This window comes from Protobothrops mucrosquamatus, unplaced genomic scaffold (genome assembly GCF_001527695.2).
Source record: "Protobothrops mucrosquamatus isolate PMUCROS unplaced genomic scaffold, P.Mucros_1.0 scaffold2217, whole genome shotgun sequence".
Taxonomy (NCBI): Eukaryota; Metazoa; Chordata; class Lepidosauria; order Squamata; family Viperidae; genus Protobothrops; species Protobothrops mucrosquamatus.
This window is the reverse complement of record NW_015388309.1, coordinates 129,096-145,618: the sequence shown is the minus strand read 5'-3', so window position 1 is coordinate 145,618 and position 16,523 is coordinate 129,096. Positions and strand designations below refer to the sequence as shown.

The 16,523-nt window shown below is 36.3% G+C and overlaps 1 protein-coding gene across 1 annotated transcript in view; it reads left to right on the top strand.

Annotated features, from left to right (window-relative positions):
* The window catches only part of WASHC2C (WASH complex subunit 2C), a 51,350-nt gene that overhangs the window by 17,450 nt on the left and 17,377 nt on the right, over positions 1-16,523 (top strand). The window contains exons 10-19 of the mRNA XM_015824387.2: positions 373-429; positions 1,109-1,212; positions 3,450-3,522; positions 4,344-4,400; positions 6,465-6,620; positions 7,000-7,070; positions 9,318-9,410; positions 11,197-11,304; positions 13,715-13,921; positions 15,045-15,208. Coding sequence (XP_015679873.1) covers positions 373-429; positions 1,109-1,212; positions 3,450-3,522; positions 4,344-4,400; positions 6,465-6,620; positions 7,000-7,070; positions 9,318-9,410; positions 11,197-11,304; positions 13,715-13,921; positions 15,045-15,208 — 1,090 coding nt within the window. The remainder of the gene's footprint in view (positions 1-372; positions 430-1,108; positions 1,213-3,449; positions 3,523-4,343; positions 4,401-6,464; positions 6,621-6,999; positions 7,071-9,317; positions 9,411-11,196; positions 11,305-13,714; positions 13,922-15,044; positions 15,209-16,523) is intronic.

Genomic DNA, 16,523 nt, shown 5'->3' with positions numbered 1-16,523 from the left:
AAAAAAAAAAAAAAAAAAAGAAGGTGTGCCGAGTAGACCACGAAAATGTTTCTAGGTGGAATTGATAAGTCTGCTTTGAAGCTGTAAGCCAGCAGCCCATTTTAAGGTCAGGTAGTGTGTGTGAGATCATAGCCCATTAGGGTAATGGCTGGCCATGAAAAGCTATAAAAAATGCAGTTTGGCATGTATTGCCTGGCACTAGGAAGACTGAAAGCTATCAATCATAATTAAAGGGGCAAAGCCAGCGGGGGAAAAAAAGAGAGCTTAAATCTATAGGAAAAAATGAAAAGTCAGGCAGATGACAACTTTTCTGTTCATTGTAATGCAGTTGTGAAGAAGAAAAATGATCATAAATATTTTCTTCCTGAACAGATACGAAAAATAAGACTACAGTCCCTATTAAGGAAGATGTTAATGTTCACTCAGATGGTAAGTTGGGGAGTGGGGGGGGGTTGTCTTTAGGAGCTGCATTTCCTATGAGAAGAGAAGACATGAGAACAACCTCATTTAGGAGGATGAAGGATGATTTAGATATGTTCACCACCTTGAGTTATAAAAATAATAAATGCAGGATAAAAGTAAATCCCGAGTCAGCCATTTTCTAAGATTCTGAATGTGCTTACTGTTGAATGGCATTGTGCCTTGGAAATATTGTGCATTCATTTTATTATTTATATTCAGAAAAAGTCAGATCATATGAAAAAGTTGTGTGAAGTTGCATGCCTTTTGTGATCATATATTTTAATTATTTTGTTGGCTTTAAGGTCTTTTCTCTGATAGAAACCTCTTTTCAGTGCATTTTTAAGTGCTATATGGAAACTACTAGAAGCTGAAAAATAACAAAATATCTTGACATTCTTGCTTTCTCAATTAATTGGATAGAAGGAAATTTGAATTTTGAATCCCCCCAAATTATCCAGGAGATTGTATAAACACAGCTTCTGTGGCTCCTGTGCTCTAATCTTCTGTGGAATGGGTAGTAGGTGCAGTCTATGGGAAACTTCAGTGGGGAAAGTTTGCTCCTAATCATACTATCTTACTATCTATCTGAGAACTTCGTAACTGTCTTTTTTTTAGCTCCTTTGATGAAAACATTATTTTATTCTAGATGAGGATATCTTTAAACCTCCCAAGCTGACAGATGAAGATTTCTCACCATTTGGTTCTAAAGCTGGACTCTTCAGTGGTGGGACAGGACTCTTCGATGATGAGGTTAATATGTGGTTTTTATATTCCTTTAGGGAACTAGCTAGGGACATGCGGCTATATGCATACAAGGCAGAAAGCTACTTTGAACCTAGGTGCACTATCTCCATGAAGAGGCAAATGCATCTATGCCCCCCAAAAGATTATAGGATAAATTACTGTGGTAGGATGAAAACACAATCACTGCAGCCTAATTTGTCTTCTTTGATGCCTACTTGATTCAGGCACATATTTTCCCGGAATCGTATAGCTAACATGTAAGCCTGGAAAGGGACATGGCTTCTTTCAAGAGGGGTTGAGAGGACCACATTTATACCCTCTAAGGCCCATTTTTCCTACTTCATATCTAAATAGTTGTACGTCCCGAGAACTAGGCAAAAAGGCTTGATGGCACCTCTGCCATCTGTACTTTATTTGATTGTATTATAGTCTTTTTTTTAAAGATTTGGTTTCCATAGGTTGGATCTTCTATCCCTCAGAACATTACAATCCCGTTCTGAACAAAGTTAAGCAGGAAAGAATTAACATGTTTCTCACTGGGTTATAACCTTGGTCATAAATCAGGTATAATTGAAGGAGTATGAATTAGGTAGAGGATGGTATGCAGAAAGAATGTTTTGTCTAGACAGTTTTACCAAATCTGATTGTTCAGCTAAAGAGAGCAGGCCTGTTATTCCTGAAGTCCCAGGGCTTAGGGCTAATGAGGTCCACAAGATCTAGGCAAGTCAGTTTGGTGTAGTGCCAAATGTGCTGGCCTAAAAGGCAGGAGACCATGAATTGTGAGCTTCCTTTAGGCATAAAAGCTAAGTAGATGACCAATCCCTCTCTCTCAGCCCAACCCACCTTACAAGGCTGTTATTGTGGGAAAAATAAGAGGCAGGAGTATTAGAAATGTTTTCCATCTTGAGTTGACCAAATAAGTTTTTTTTTAAAAAAAGGCAGGAGAAAAATATCATCTAATCTGTGTACTGTAAGCAAAATCTATTTGCAGAGCAAGGCAGCAAGAAGAATCAGTCAAGTCAAGAAGTACGAAAATTATTTCCAGTAAAGTGGAAGGGAAATCTGAGAGATTCTCTTACAGTATATGTGTTCTTATAGCACTTGCCTTCTGAATATTAACCCACCTGAGAGATGTCTGGTCCACATTCTGACTATATTTAAAAGAGAACCAAATACCTGACTCATTCTTCAGACCTTGGATTACAGTCATTGGCATTGACTATCTGTTCCAAGGCAGATAGAACAGGTACACAAGTCAAAATAGGCAAGGAAATAGTAAGAGAATTCTCCCTGGACAAGTGGAAATCACCTGGGCCAAATGATTTCCATCCTAGAATTCTGAAGGAGTGACAGATGTAATCTCAGAGCCACTGAATGTAATCTTTCAAAGATCCTGTATCACAGGGGAACTAGCAGAGGACTGGAAAAGACCCGATGTGGTACCAATCTACAAAAAGGAGGAAAAAATGGATCCAGGATATTGTAGACCCATCAGCTTGACATCAATACCTGTGAAAAAAATGTTTACTAGAAGTTAGCATGGGTTTGTTAAAAACAGGTCATGCCAGACAAACCTTATATCCTTCTTTGATAAAGTTACAAAATTAGTGGACTAGCGAAGTGCATAGAAAGAGCTTTTCTACTGCTCAGAAACATTGTGTTTGCCAGCTTTGTAGCTAGAAAGCTAGCAAGCATGATTGTTTTTGAACATCAAAAACGCTGAAAAGTTCAGATTTTCAAGGTGAGGACTAGTCATCAGTTGCTTTTTTCAGAGCCATTGTAACTTCAAATAGTTGCTAAATGAAAGATCACAAGTCAAGAAGTAACTATAATGATAAGCCACATTGTGGTATTATTTGTGTGCAAACTAGGCTATTATGACTTGTTTAACAACCATGACTTTTTTTAAAAAAACGTGGCTTTGTGAACACAATTTTTGTCTAGATTATACATATATTTATATTTTATAGTGTCTTAGATTCCAGAGGGATCTCACACCAAAGTTTGATGAAATTGAAAGTTAACTGCTTCTTTCACATTATAAACTACATTTCATTATGAGCTCTAAATTCCTGTTATACATGCATGCCCTAATAAGTAATCAGAAACTGAAAATTTGTTATATGTGAAATTATGTATAAAATAATTTTGAGTGGTTTTTGCAGTACTTGATGACCTATTATTCTGTTTTCTGAATATAAAACACATTATGTTACGAGGTATATTATTCTATTTTCAACCAGAAGGATCTTTTTGCTGAATTGCCAAAAGAGGAAGATTCAAAGGAAAAAGAAACACGAATACCAATAAATGATGGTAAGAATTTTTTTATAAAACTTGAAGATTTAAAAGATTAACACAAGAAAATTCTGCAGTTCATTTGGGAAAGATGGTCTTTTTTAAAAGTTCCTTTGAAAGTACATTGATACAAACATGATCTGATCCTAGATGAGAATATATTTAAGCCCCCCTCCAGTTTAGTAAAAAGTACTGTAGAATGCAGCTTTACTTTTCAAGTGTAACTATAAAATGTGGTTAACCCCCCCCCAAAGAGCCTTTCATTGATTCTCATTTATTCTCATGGGTTAGATGTAAATCTTTACCTTCAACACACTTCATTGGCACCTGTTGCATTGGTAACAGAGCTTCCATGTCTCCATGAGGGTCATCTTCCTTAGGCTCTACACCAGTGTTTCTCAACCTTGACAATTTTAAGGCATGTGGACTTCAACTCCCAGAATTCCACAGCCAGCATTGCTGGCTGTGGAATTCTGGGCGTTGAAGTCCACATGCCTTAAAATTGTCAAGGTTGAGAAACACTGCTCTACACAGTGAGACTTCACTGTTTCCTCAGCCCTTATATTCCATCTACCCACGATGACAGGAATCATATTAGACAGCACCATATCCACTTCATCAAAGTCCTCGGTAAAAGGACTCCCAGCAGACACGGTTGTAAGACACATCATCTTACAATTGTAATATTATAAAGTGTCACATCTGTAACAATGTAAGAGGTCATCTCTGTGCCCATGAACAGTCAGAAATAAGGCAAATACATACCTAAAGGCATAGTTATAGAAAAAGAGGTTGACTTTAGGAAAGTTTCAATTTGATCCATTTTCTATGCTTTTTAGAACCTTCATTAAAAGCAGTAAAGAAAGTTCCTCCTGGAGCAGTTTCTCTCTTTCCAGGTATGGATAATAAAAAAAATGACCAATGATCTGCATTTTTTTAATCTTTAAGTTTATTTAATTGACCTTAAACTACACTAATTCGTAAATATGTCTGTAGAATGGAATCTTCCAATCATTTAGCTTCATTACAGAAGCAAGCTATCCTTGATGCTTTAGTTGATCTAAACAAGTGGTGCTTGCATTTTCTGTATATACAGTTGATTCAGCTTTACACATCATACTAAAAATAAAGTTTTCTTATTTTTAGTTTTTATGTATGAACCAAGCCAGTTGTGTTTTCAGTAAACTGTGTTTAAACAAATGGTGGCTTAAGTAGATTGATGATTTTTATCAGTGACCTCTACTGAACAGCTATTAGCAATAGCACTTAGACTTATACACCACATCATAATGCTTTATAGCACTCTCTGAGTGGTTTACAACATCAGCATATTCCCCCCCCTCAACAGCAATCTGAGTCTTCATTTTACCGACCTCAGAAGGATGGAAGGCTGAGTCAACCTTGAGCCAGTCAGGATCAAATTCCTGGCAGAGGGCAGAATTGGCCTGCAATACTGCATTCTAACCATTGTATCTATATCTATCTATCATATTTGGGAATCACTCATTTCCCTCACAGACGGATCTGGGACAGTGGGATTCTGCAACCAGTCATAAGTGCGAGCTGGTTGCCAAGTTCCCAAATTTTGTTCATGTGACTGTGGGAGCACTGCAATGACCAGAAGTTTGAGGACTAATCATAAATCCATTCAATGCCATTGAAATTTCAAACATCACTGAACATTCATAATTCAAGTATTACCTTGAATTACCTTGAATCTGAACCTTTTTCTTCTTCTCGGCAGCTGTCCTTTTCTCTCTATTTATATTATATGGCATTTTTGTCTTGCTCTCATTTGGCGCAATCATTATTGTAACTCTTTTGTGTCATTTTGTAGTATAAATCTCATGGCTCTCCTCCAAATAGTTTCTACGTCAACTTTCCTACTGTGCATTTTCTATTCTTTCTGTTTGAAAATTAATCTATATTCTAATACTTTTTATATAGTCTATTTACTTTTTTCATATTCTGCAGTTTTGCTCCCAATAGTCATTCATATTAATTAACAGAATAAATTTTCAGTGATGTCAGAGTACAAAACATTGAGACATCTGCTTGCAAGCAAGCACATCTGATAGACATCTGATAGATAGACAATTAATCAATAGAACAACTTGCCTCCAGAAGTTGTGAATGCTCCAATACTGGAGGCTTTTAAAGAAGAGATTGGACAACCATTTGACTGAAATGGTATAGGGTTTCCTGTCTGAACAGGATGTTGGACTAGAAGACCTCCTAGGTCCCTTCCAACTCTATTATTCTGCTGTTCTGTTATAACAATAAGGCAGAAAATGGGCAGAGGGGAGGAATGAAGAAGCCAATCATCATGTACATCTTTTACATCATGGCTGATACAGTATAAAGGCTAAGCAACATGGCTATACATCCCCAATTTGAATCTTAAGATTCCTATCTTAAATTAATGGTTTAAAGGAGGTCGCTTTCAACAGTGTCTCATAAACTAGCAAAATGTTATTGCATATTAGGTAATAAGGGAACATAAAGCACACTGAAAACACTCTGCCAGGAATTGTTATTTATACTTGGAGAAGAATACCTGTTTTGGATTTGAAATAATGTTTTGTCACTAAATTCTTCCTGCTGGCCAACAGAGAGATTAAAATTATCTTGATTTAACAGCGCTATAGATCTGAATAAACATTTTTAAGTTTTGTTGTTGCTACTTTTGACAGAACTGTTTTGCTTTAGAAACCAATATTTGAAAAACCTTCCTAGAAATATTGTTAAACAATAAGATTACTTATAGTTAAAATGGTACTGTCCATCGACAAGAAGTGAAGTATCTGTGTATTTGGAAGTTGTATAGCAAATCTTATGCCTAATGATTTATAAGGCAAATTCTTTATTTGCTCCAATGATTTTGAATTTTTTTTAAGTAAAACAATTTATAGAACTTCAGCTCTAGATATCAGATGACTATTTTTAAACTCTGTTCATAGGTATAAATGATGTATTTAGTCCTTCAGTTCTGCTGGAGAAAGAGAATAAAAAGTTGACAGAATCAATCACAGATAAATCTCCCAAGCAATATGAAGCTCCTGGTCTATTTGAGGAAGATAACAATTTTGAATCCAGTAAGAGTAGTAGTGTTGTAGGTAAGTTTCTAAATCTTAAACTTTTTAACTCCTTCTCCTTTATCATAATTAAAAGAGCTTAGAATCTCTTTAGGTAATGTATCTTAGTTTGTGACAGTGCCCTTGCTAGTGAAATATAAGCTATTTTTCTGTAGTCTCCTGTGACATTAATAAAACTTTATTGCATATTACATTTAATTTATATCTTTAATGATATGTGGAAGTATTCATTAAAATATAGTATACAATAAATTATTTTAATTATATGTGAGGTCCCTTAATTATTTTTATCTATATATGTATAAGTGGTTTACCAGTATTATTGTTTTGTTAATTGACTTTCTCTGTTGCTGATAAATCTGATCCTAAAGTGAACTCTTTGTGTCTTATTTTTAAATAGCCAAACCTTCTGTGGACTTCTTTGATGCTGATGGGGATCTATTCAAGGAAAAGGCTGACATTGCAAAAAACGTAATTTTTCTTTTCAAACAGACTTTTTAAAAAAGTGTTACCCTGAAGATTAGTTTGTAATGAGCTACCTCAATTTCAACATCCAGTGAACTTAGATGTGAATCAGTTTAATCCCCCTCCTTCCAAATCCACCAAATATTTTGCAGTTAGTAAAATCAGATAGTGTCAGACCTGCCACAATTTAAACCTCTAAATTAAAATGATCCTTGGCTTTATTTGTTGAGAAAGAAATAGTTCATTAGAGATCAAGTGTATTGCAATAATGCAAAGCCAGAACTGAGAATCATGTACCAATATCCCTAAATTCTACTTTTCCCACCCTTAACTCTATTTCATTGCCCACCCCAGTATAACCAGTCAGGTTCAGGCAGGATGTTTTCATAAAGGTCAGTCCAAGCTCAGTTTGGTATGTGGTCCCCTTCTTCTTCCAGCTGGGTGACCATGAGGCAGCATCTTGAGCAGATACAGCAATTACTTTTTGTTTCCCAAAGCATTCTCCTCCCCTCATTCCCCCTTCCCACAGTTCCTGGCAGGCTATCACCACATAGCAGTGAAGTATAAGCAAGCATATGGTGGGAGCTGACAGATAGCTCTTCCTTTGCTCTAGAACAGAGTTCCCCAACCTTTTCAGCTTTGTGGAGGGGGGGAGAGTGGATGGTTTTGCGCAAGTGGTGGGCAAGCATGCACATTTCATTTGTGTGAAGGGTGGGCACGCATGCCCGCCATTTGGGAAAATGAAGCATGCAAGCATGCGCTTGTCCGATGTTTGCACAAGTGGGGATGTATGCTCGCCTGCTATTTCCATGGCCCGGTTCCGAATGTCGGGGGTTGGGGATCTTTGCTCTAGAAGAGAAGAGCTTGACTGAATGATGTAGTGGGGTTTGTTGTTGTCACTTCAGAGTCCACAGAGCAGATTTCATATACTGTTATGCTAGATTTAACTGGAATCTTCCATTTATGCTTTGGTCTAGTTCTTGTCACTTCCAAGAATTCTATCAAAAGTTAAGGAGAAGCTCTTCACAAAAATAGCACATGATACTTGGAAATATCTGTTCATCTTTTACATCAAGAACTGGTACATTTTTGGCGGTTGGGAGGCCAAACGTTTCCTGGAAATGGCTCACTATTATCTTAGTTGGAAAATAAAGAGAAAAAACACTCCAAAATACAAAACTGAGATATGTCATGAAAACGTTTCTGTATTAACATTAGAATTAAATTACACATAATGATATTGTATTTATCTTTGATTCTATATTAATAAATACCAGTCCCAGGCCAAATACAGTTTGATGAGACCTGACAGTCCTGCCCACAATTGGTGGCATTTCCTTGTTACCTACTTTTTTACCCGTTATCATTTCTCTTATCCTCCATTATTTCAACAGCAGTCTAATCTGATCCTCCATGCTACTAGTGAGGGAGTAGTACAGGTGAAGGAGGATAATCATATTTTACTTTCAACAAAGGCACAAAATCCTTAAGACACTTTCTGTCCTTTTAGCTCCTAATTTTTTACCATCTCTTTCTTGCAGGTGGACAAAATCTGATTGTCTGATTGAGGCACAAGGAGCAATACCTGCTCTTTGGTCACATAAAAAGAAAAGTGTTGATTAATTATGACATAAAGTAATTGGTAAACAGGAACAGTGCATGCTATAACAAAATATAGTGAATTAGCTTATGTAAATAAATTATCTGATTAGATAATGTTTGCAAATCTATGATGATTGAACTTCTAGTGCACAGTTGTAATCTAGGTTTCAGAGTTAGCTCATGATAAAACCTTTGTTTTTCTCTCTCAAATATTACCATGTGGTTAGGTTAAGCTCTTTTGCTTAATTCTAAAGCATAAGAAACGAGGGTATTTTGTTTTTCCTTGTCTTCACGTGGTTTTGTTTTTCCTTGCCCTCAATGGAAGGGAATGTATACTGTACGCACCCAATGAAAACTGATAATTCAGAGTTGGTACCACCTCTGAACTTTCAGTTTTGATTGTGTGCATACAGTATACATTCCCTTCTAATGAGGATAGGGAAAGGAAAAACAAAAAAGCCAGAAAGGCCTGAAAGGAAGAAAATTCTTCATATCAGAAACCACTTGTCTTTAGTTTTCATATATTGGTTTTCCAAATTTACAGGGGAAAAAAATCACAAATCAATGACTGGAAGTAATTTCAAAAGTAGACTGCTTGCATTAAACTCCTTTTAGATTTATAAATTTGTATGTGTATTGTGTGTTTTTAAGAGTCAATCTTCTTCTGATAAGAAGTTCAAAAATTTAACTCCAACACCTTTCAAGAGTCAGAAAGGCCTATTCTCTGATGAAGAGGATTCTGAAGTAAGTTCTTAATGATTTAATTTAGCATACAGTTAAATATTGCCTATACCACCTCCTTATTGAAATACTGAAGCTGGGAATAATTATGTCTCCTTTGCAATGTTAGCATGATACGTGAAAGCCGCAAGTATAATTATGATTACTAGCCATGGAACTCAAATTACTAAGATTTCTAGAAATGGGATATCTAAGTTGCACTTAACGTGCAACTCAATGTAATTGACTCATCGTAGTTGACTCACTCAACGTAGTGTCTTCAATGGAACTACATCTACATGGAAGAAAGGAAGCAGTAGGTTACCCCAAGGTTCTGTTTTAGGCCCAGTATTCTTCAACATCTCCATAAACAATTTAGATGAGGGAATAGAAGGGGAACTCATCAAATTTGTAGACAACACTAAACTGGCAGGAATAGCCAACACTTCAGAAGATAAGCTCAAGATCCAGATGGATTTCAACAGATTTGAACACTGGGCCCTATCTAATAAAATGAAATTCAATATAGAGAAAAGTAAGGTTTTACATTTGGGCAAGAAAAATCAAATGTACAGGTACAGATTAGGTGCAACGAGGTTCATTAGCAGTAACTGAGAGGGATCTTGGCTTCCTAATGGACAGTCACTTAAATATGAGCCAGCGGTGTGCAACAGCAGCCAAAAAAGCCAATACAATCCTAGGTTGCATTAACAGAGGGATAGAATCAATATCACATGAAGTATTAGTACCATTTTATAAAGCCTTAGTAAGACCATACTTAGAATACCTCATCTAGTTTTGGTCACCATATTATAAAAAAGATGTAAAGACTTTGGAAAGAGTACATAAAAGAGCAACAAAGATGTTTAGGGGGCTGGAGGCTAAAACATATGAAGAACAGTTGCAGGAATTGGGTTTGTCTAGTCTAGTAAAAAAAAGGACGAGGGGTGACATGAAAGCAGTGCTCCAATATTTGAGGAGCTGCTATAAAGAAGAGGGAGTCAACCTATTTTCCGAAGCACCAAAAGGGAAGGCAAGAAAAAATGGATAGAAACTAATGAAGGAGAAAAATAATCTAGAACTAAGGAAAAATTTCCTAATAGTGAAAACAACCAATGGAATGGCTTGCCTTCAGAAGTTGTAGGTGCTCCATCAGAATAGACTGGATAGCCACTTATCTGGAATGGTACAGGGTCTCCTGCTTGAGTAGGGGGTTGGCCCTTCCAACTCTGTAATTCTGTTAAGTTGAAAAATATAGGAGAATTTTTCATTATAAAGATGAGATGAGAGTTTCTTCTTTACTGGGATGGGGATAAAAGGGCACATGTTGTGTGCTAGCACAATCAAATATCTGCTGCAAACTAGAGGCTCACAACTCAAGTCTCTAATATTTGCCTTGACATGTAACTTGGTTAATAGATTATCAATTGGAGGAACCGGTCTTTACTTCCTTCCTACTACCTATAACTACCAGAGCTCAGAATAGCACCTGTCCAACAGTGATTGTGAAAGTGTGTTTCAGGAGTGTTTTATTTTAACATTAGTTCATCTTCTGCCAGATATGGAATCAATTCTTGGGCTCAGTATCTTTACTAAAATGTTTGACAGCACAAGGGTGTTACACAAGAATAGTTATTTAGTGTTTACTGTTTTGATAGAAAGGCTGTTAACATAATGATCCCTTGCTATCAAGGGATAGCATTCTTCCATTTACCATTTTGTTGTCTTCAGTTGGCTGCTGAAAACGTTCCAAAAGGGTAAATGCATATCTTTAAAAATGCTATATGTGGCTTTCTTTCATACGCAACAGGATTTGTTTTCTTCACATCAGCCTACAGAAGTGAAGAATTCATCTTTGTCATCTACTAAAGTAACGATAAAAACTTCATTGTCTTTGTTTGAAGATGAGGAAGAAGAGGTATGTAATACCTGAAAACACCATTTTATAGTAAAAGGTGATAAGATGACTGTAAAACTGAGAAAATTCCATTTGTATTGATCTGTGTGTTTGAAATTTAATAGATCCTTTCACAGGTCAATTTGCCTAAGAACCAAAAATCAGATCTAATGTAATCTACGATCTTGAATTTTATTTCTCAAGCAATAAATGGTTAATGTTAAAATAAAACAAATTTATCAAGGTCACTAGAGGATGGATTGAGAGAAAGGAGATGAAATTCAAAATACAAACTCAGATGTGCAACAGTCTCATTTTGTACCACCAAAACAAAGCTTTCCAGAAACATTCTTAATATACATGGTAATTTCAGTTAGTTGTTTTTTTCTCTTTAAAACCAACTTCCTCTGAAGCACTGCTTTATTCAGGTTTTTTTTATTCTGAGCTATAATCTTCCTTTCTTCCCCCCAATCCTTGATTGGGTTGCTTGCTCAGCCATAATCAGCAGCCACACAAAACTGAGACCAACAAAGAAGCAGCAATACTGTATTCACTTCAGCATAGTCAGGAACAATGTAAAAATATACTTCTTGTTTGTTGATTTGATACTTCTTTTTAATATCTACATCTTATAAAACTAAAACTGAAAATCTTTTTAAAACAAAACAAATTTAATATGAAATATTTCTCATCACAGAAAATGCAAAATTAACCACCAATGTCAAATGTATCTGCAGTATATTTCGACAGAAGTTGCACACTGCTGATTTAGGATTGCCCGGCAGAGAGTATGGGAATAGTTTGTCCCAAGCACACAAAGTTTGTTTTAAGTTCCCATTTTTTCCTACTGTGAAAGATGCAATACAACTTTGGAATATAAAATACTGTTAGTGGTTTGTTTGGAATAAAACATTTTTCCATTCAAATGTTTATGAATTTATATATGCATATAAGAATGTCCTCCGTGAGACTTTAGAGAAGACAGAAATTTACTGATTGCAGATTTTCTCAGAATTTCATGGAGGGTATTCTCACATCTTATTTTTAGGGACCACTTGAAAGTTATTCCTGAGGTTTCTGCAAGAATCATGGAGATGACAAAGTGGTTATTACTTCCAGGCCTACTGACAGTGCTGCATGTGTAAGAAGGGCATGGTAGAGAGTTATGATTTGATCCCCACTGATGCTCATCTATTAGTATACTCAATATTAACTCTAAACATAGATGTAATATAAATTAATATAATCAATATAAAAAGTATTTCCCAAATCGAAAGTTTTACTCATAGTTAGTAGCCTTATCATCTCATGGCTGGATTATTACAATAGTCAATGTGAGGTTGCCCTTGAAGATGATGTGGAAGCTGGTGGTATATGCAGGAAACTGAGTAGTTATAGGTTACAGTTACAGGTATGTGGAAGTTCACTCATGTAACACCACTACTGTGGAAGCTATTGTGATATAAGTTAGCTTCTGGATGCAATTCAAGATACTAATCATCAATTTTAGAGCTCATGGACTGGATAGCTCCAAGTAGAATCTCATTCTCAGGTAAGATCTGGGAGAGAAAGGAAGTTCCTTCATTGAGAGAATGGCGCCTTCACTGCAGGGCTCAAGCCTTCTCACTGATGGTCCTCCTTAGCTTGCTCACCATTATACAGACCTCCTTTCCTTATCACATTTTCAGGAAACCATAAAACATAGTTCTTCAGAAAGGCATTTCACAGTGAGGTGCATTTAATTGTTTAACAGGGAAGTTGAACAGAAGTTTGAATAGAATCTGTACAAGTCTTGAAAATCACTTATGTAAATATCAATGAAGGAGACTGGAAAAAAGAGATGGGCAGCTCAAAAATGTGAAATATGAATAAATAAAAAGGCATCAGATCTTAGCACTGGAGCACAACACTCAATGTGTACCTTCTATCATTCAATAGGATAATTATTTAGAAAATTAGCTTTCTTATTTTCATAGGTGGTATGTATTTTTTGAGATGTAAAGGTGCAGCTAAATAGCTTTATAATACATGAACTTAAGAAAAGCTACATTGGGGCTTAAAATTTGTGAACCCTTTTGACTTGTCAATATTTCGGCGCCAATACGTGATTGGTTCTCACACAAATCCTAAAAACTAGACAAGAGAATCCAGTTAAATGACTCAAAAAGTGTGTGTGTGTGTGTGTGTGTGTGTGTGTGTGTGTGAGAGAGAGAGAGAGAGAGAGAGAGAGAGAGAGAGAGAGAGAGAGAGAGATGGCCCAAAGTTACCCAGCCTACATGAAACTGATTATATTGTGTTCCCTTGAGTCCATTTTATTCTGTTTACTGTGCATTGGTTAATTATGAGTTGTGTAGTAAAAATATGGAGCCTAGTACAGATTGGTTTTTTATTGTCTGCAGTAAATTAAATTCTACTTGTCTTTTTTTTCCAGGACCTCTTTGGATCTGTGCCAAAGATTTCAAAATCTTCTCAGGAGAGAACAGCCACCTTATTTTTCAGCAGTGATGAAGAGGTACCATGTTCAGAAGTTATTAAAACGTGGGTCTGCAACATGAAGCCAAATTTGTTTACTATAGAACCTTCATTGCTTGGGAATTGTTTACATATGATGGTTTCATTTGCTCTGTTTCAAGCCAATGTAGAATATGCAGTGCCAAATGAGCCTACTCTGCCTCTGAAGTTCTGTTGGCCCCAGATATAAGGACTAAGATCCAGAAATAAACATGATTAAAAAAAAAACCATGGAACAACCGTTATATTAAATATCTTCTGTTGTTACAGGATTGCTTTTTCTTCAGAATGTAGATTATGTGTTAAGTAGGAATTTTGAATCAGAGAAGTTGAATTTGTTTTAAATTTGTGCATCACATGACTACAAGAGACTCACTCTGGGCAATACATAAAGCCACCCAGCACTAAAAGTAAGGGACAAAAAGATGGCAAAAACTGGGCAACAAGAAACGGATCCAAAAGATCTACATCCTTCCTAGCCAAAAACCTGGATGCGGAGTCAGCTCTTTAAGGCCCTCCTAAATACCAGGAAGGAAGAAGCCCCACAGATCTCAAGAACCTAATTCCAGAGGGCAGGGATTATAACAAGAGGCAATATTCTTTCAGAGTCCCAACAAATACCATTGTTTGGTTACTGTTGGCATACTAACCCTTTCTTATTGAATCGGCCGGCAGATACTATGTGAGACAGGCAATCCTTCAGGTTTATAGTTAACGATCAGCACCTTAAATCACACCCAAAAGTAAACTGGAAACAGGGAAACACACAAAGCAGAGTTACTGTATGGTCATATTGAGACATGTCTATCACTGCCTTCACCACTCCATTCTGGAAGAGTTAAAACTTCTGAATAGTCTTCTAGGGCTATTCTAGCATGTAGAAGATATTGCATTATGACAGAAAACTAGGTCATCAGTCACTGAAGGATTTTAGACATATTTTATCAGACTAGTAAAAAGACATATTCATAGGTCATATTCATAACCTGTTTTCCATTAGGATCCCCTTTAAGCTATAACTAATATTTAATCTTATTTTGATTTCATGCTCTTAAGAAAAACATTTGAGTTATATGGTGAGATTGGTTTAGTTCTGGGTTCGTATGTTACTATTTTGGTACCATCTTGATTATTATGCATTTATTGATGTACTTTGATGTGAACTTGACCCTCCATATTTGAACCTCTGTATCTGAATAATGAATAACAAGACTGAAGAATAATTACATAATAACTGCTATATTTTTTAGGATCATTGTAATAATAAAAAAGAGGTCAAAGCTACTTCTGAAGGAAGTAAAAAAAAGGTTCCTGTAAAGTCTGCTTATGGGTCCAGTCAACCGATTAAGAGAAGCCTCTTTGAAGAAGAAGGAGGAGGAGGAGAAGATGATTTTGTTGTTACCACAAAAGACAGGTAAAAGATTTAGCTACAAGAAAATGACATGTTCATTTATTAATACTGTATTTTATTCAAAAAGGATTTTTTTAAAAAAAAGATAATTGGTTCAGATTTAGTGACAAAGTATCTGAATTGTTTTTGGAAACTAGGAATTTTGAATCTATTACTTTCTTACTTGTGAGCATTGGGAAATGGTTGAAGAGCATTGGGAAATGATCAAAATTAAGATTCTGTGGAGTCCAATTATTACTAAATGCTTTTTTGTTTTTAAAGTTCAAATGCCTGATTAGCTAAGACGGCCTCCAGCAGATGCTATTTCTGAGAAAGGGGAGCATAAGTTTTTATTATTATTATTTAGTGCATTCTCAAGCACAAAAACTGTTGACATCTCTTCATGAGAGTTGTACCTCCGGCTTCCCCGGATTCTGGGGGACCTGAAAAGGCATTATTTTCAGCCACCAAAGATAGAGCTGACAGGAAAATGTTAACTCCCTCTCTCTTACAAAAAGGCAAGACAAACTACAATAAGTGCTTTTGGGACATGTGGAAGAAACAGCATTTCCTCAGTTATAGCTCTGTCTATTATAAGAACAAAAAATAAAAATGGAAAAGATGTGAAAGAAATTGTCAGCATGATAAAAGGATTGTTTTTGGAAAAAGTAGGAAAGAATTACATAAACCATATGGGGGTTATGCCACTAATCATTTTCTTAAACTGCTATGCTAAGAATTGAGGGGGAAATAAACACTGGAGGAAAAAAAGACTGCAGGGGCTTGATTTTTTTTTTTAAAAAAATGAGCTCATAGGAAGAACAAACTTCAGCTGAACACCAGAAGCCTTAAAAGGGTCACATTACTCACCTGTCAACACCATGAACAAAGGAGATACTATCCATCAGGAACAGTTGATCAGAGGATGGATTGCTCTGGTGTATTCAGCCAGCAACCAGCATCTCTTCAACAAGAAGCAGCTGTAACATCACAACTCATTTGGTCAGATCTGGTAGCATGTGTCTTAATAGTCATTAATAAGGCAACAATCTAAGTCAGGGGTGTCAAACTGCCAGCCCGCGGGCCGGTTTCATCATACCGGAGTCGCGCCCACCCCATTGACGGCAATGGCGAAAAAGCTCCGATACGTCGCACGATGTCACGTGACGTCGCGAGTTTGACATGCCTGATCTAAGTGGAAAAAGGTAATTCTTTAAACATTGTAAGACAAATAGCTGTGCTTCCATAGAGTAGCCTTTGAGCACATGTGCTACATGGGGTTATTTAATCTTTACCAACCCTTTCTGGATCTGCTACTGTAGACTTGCTTCTTGCTTCC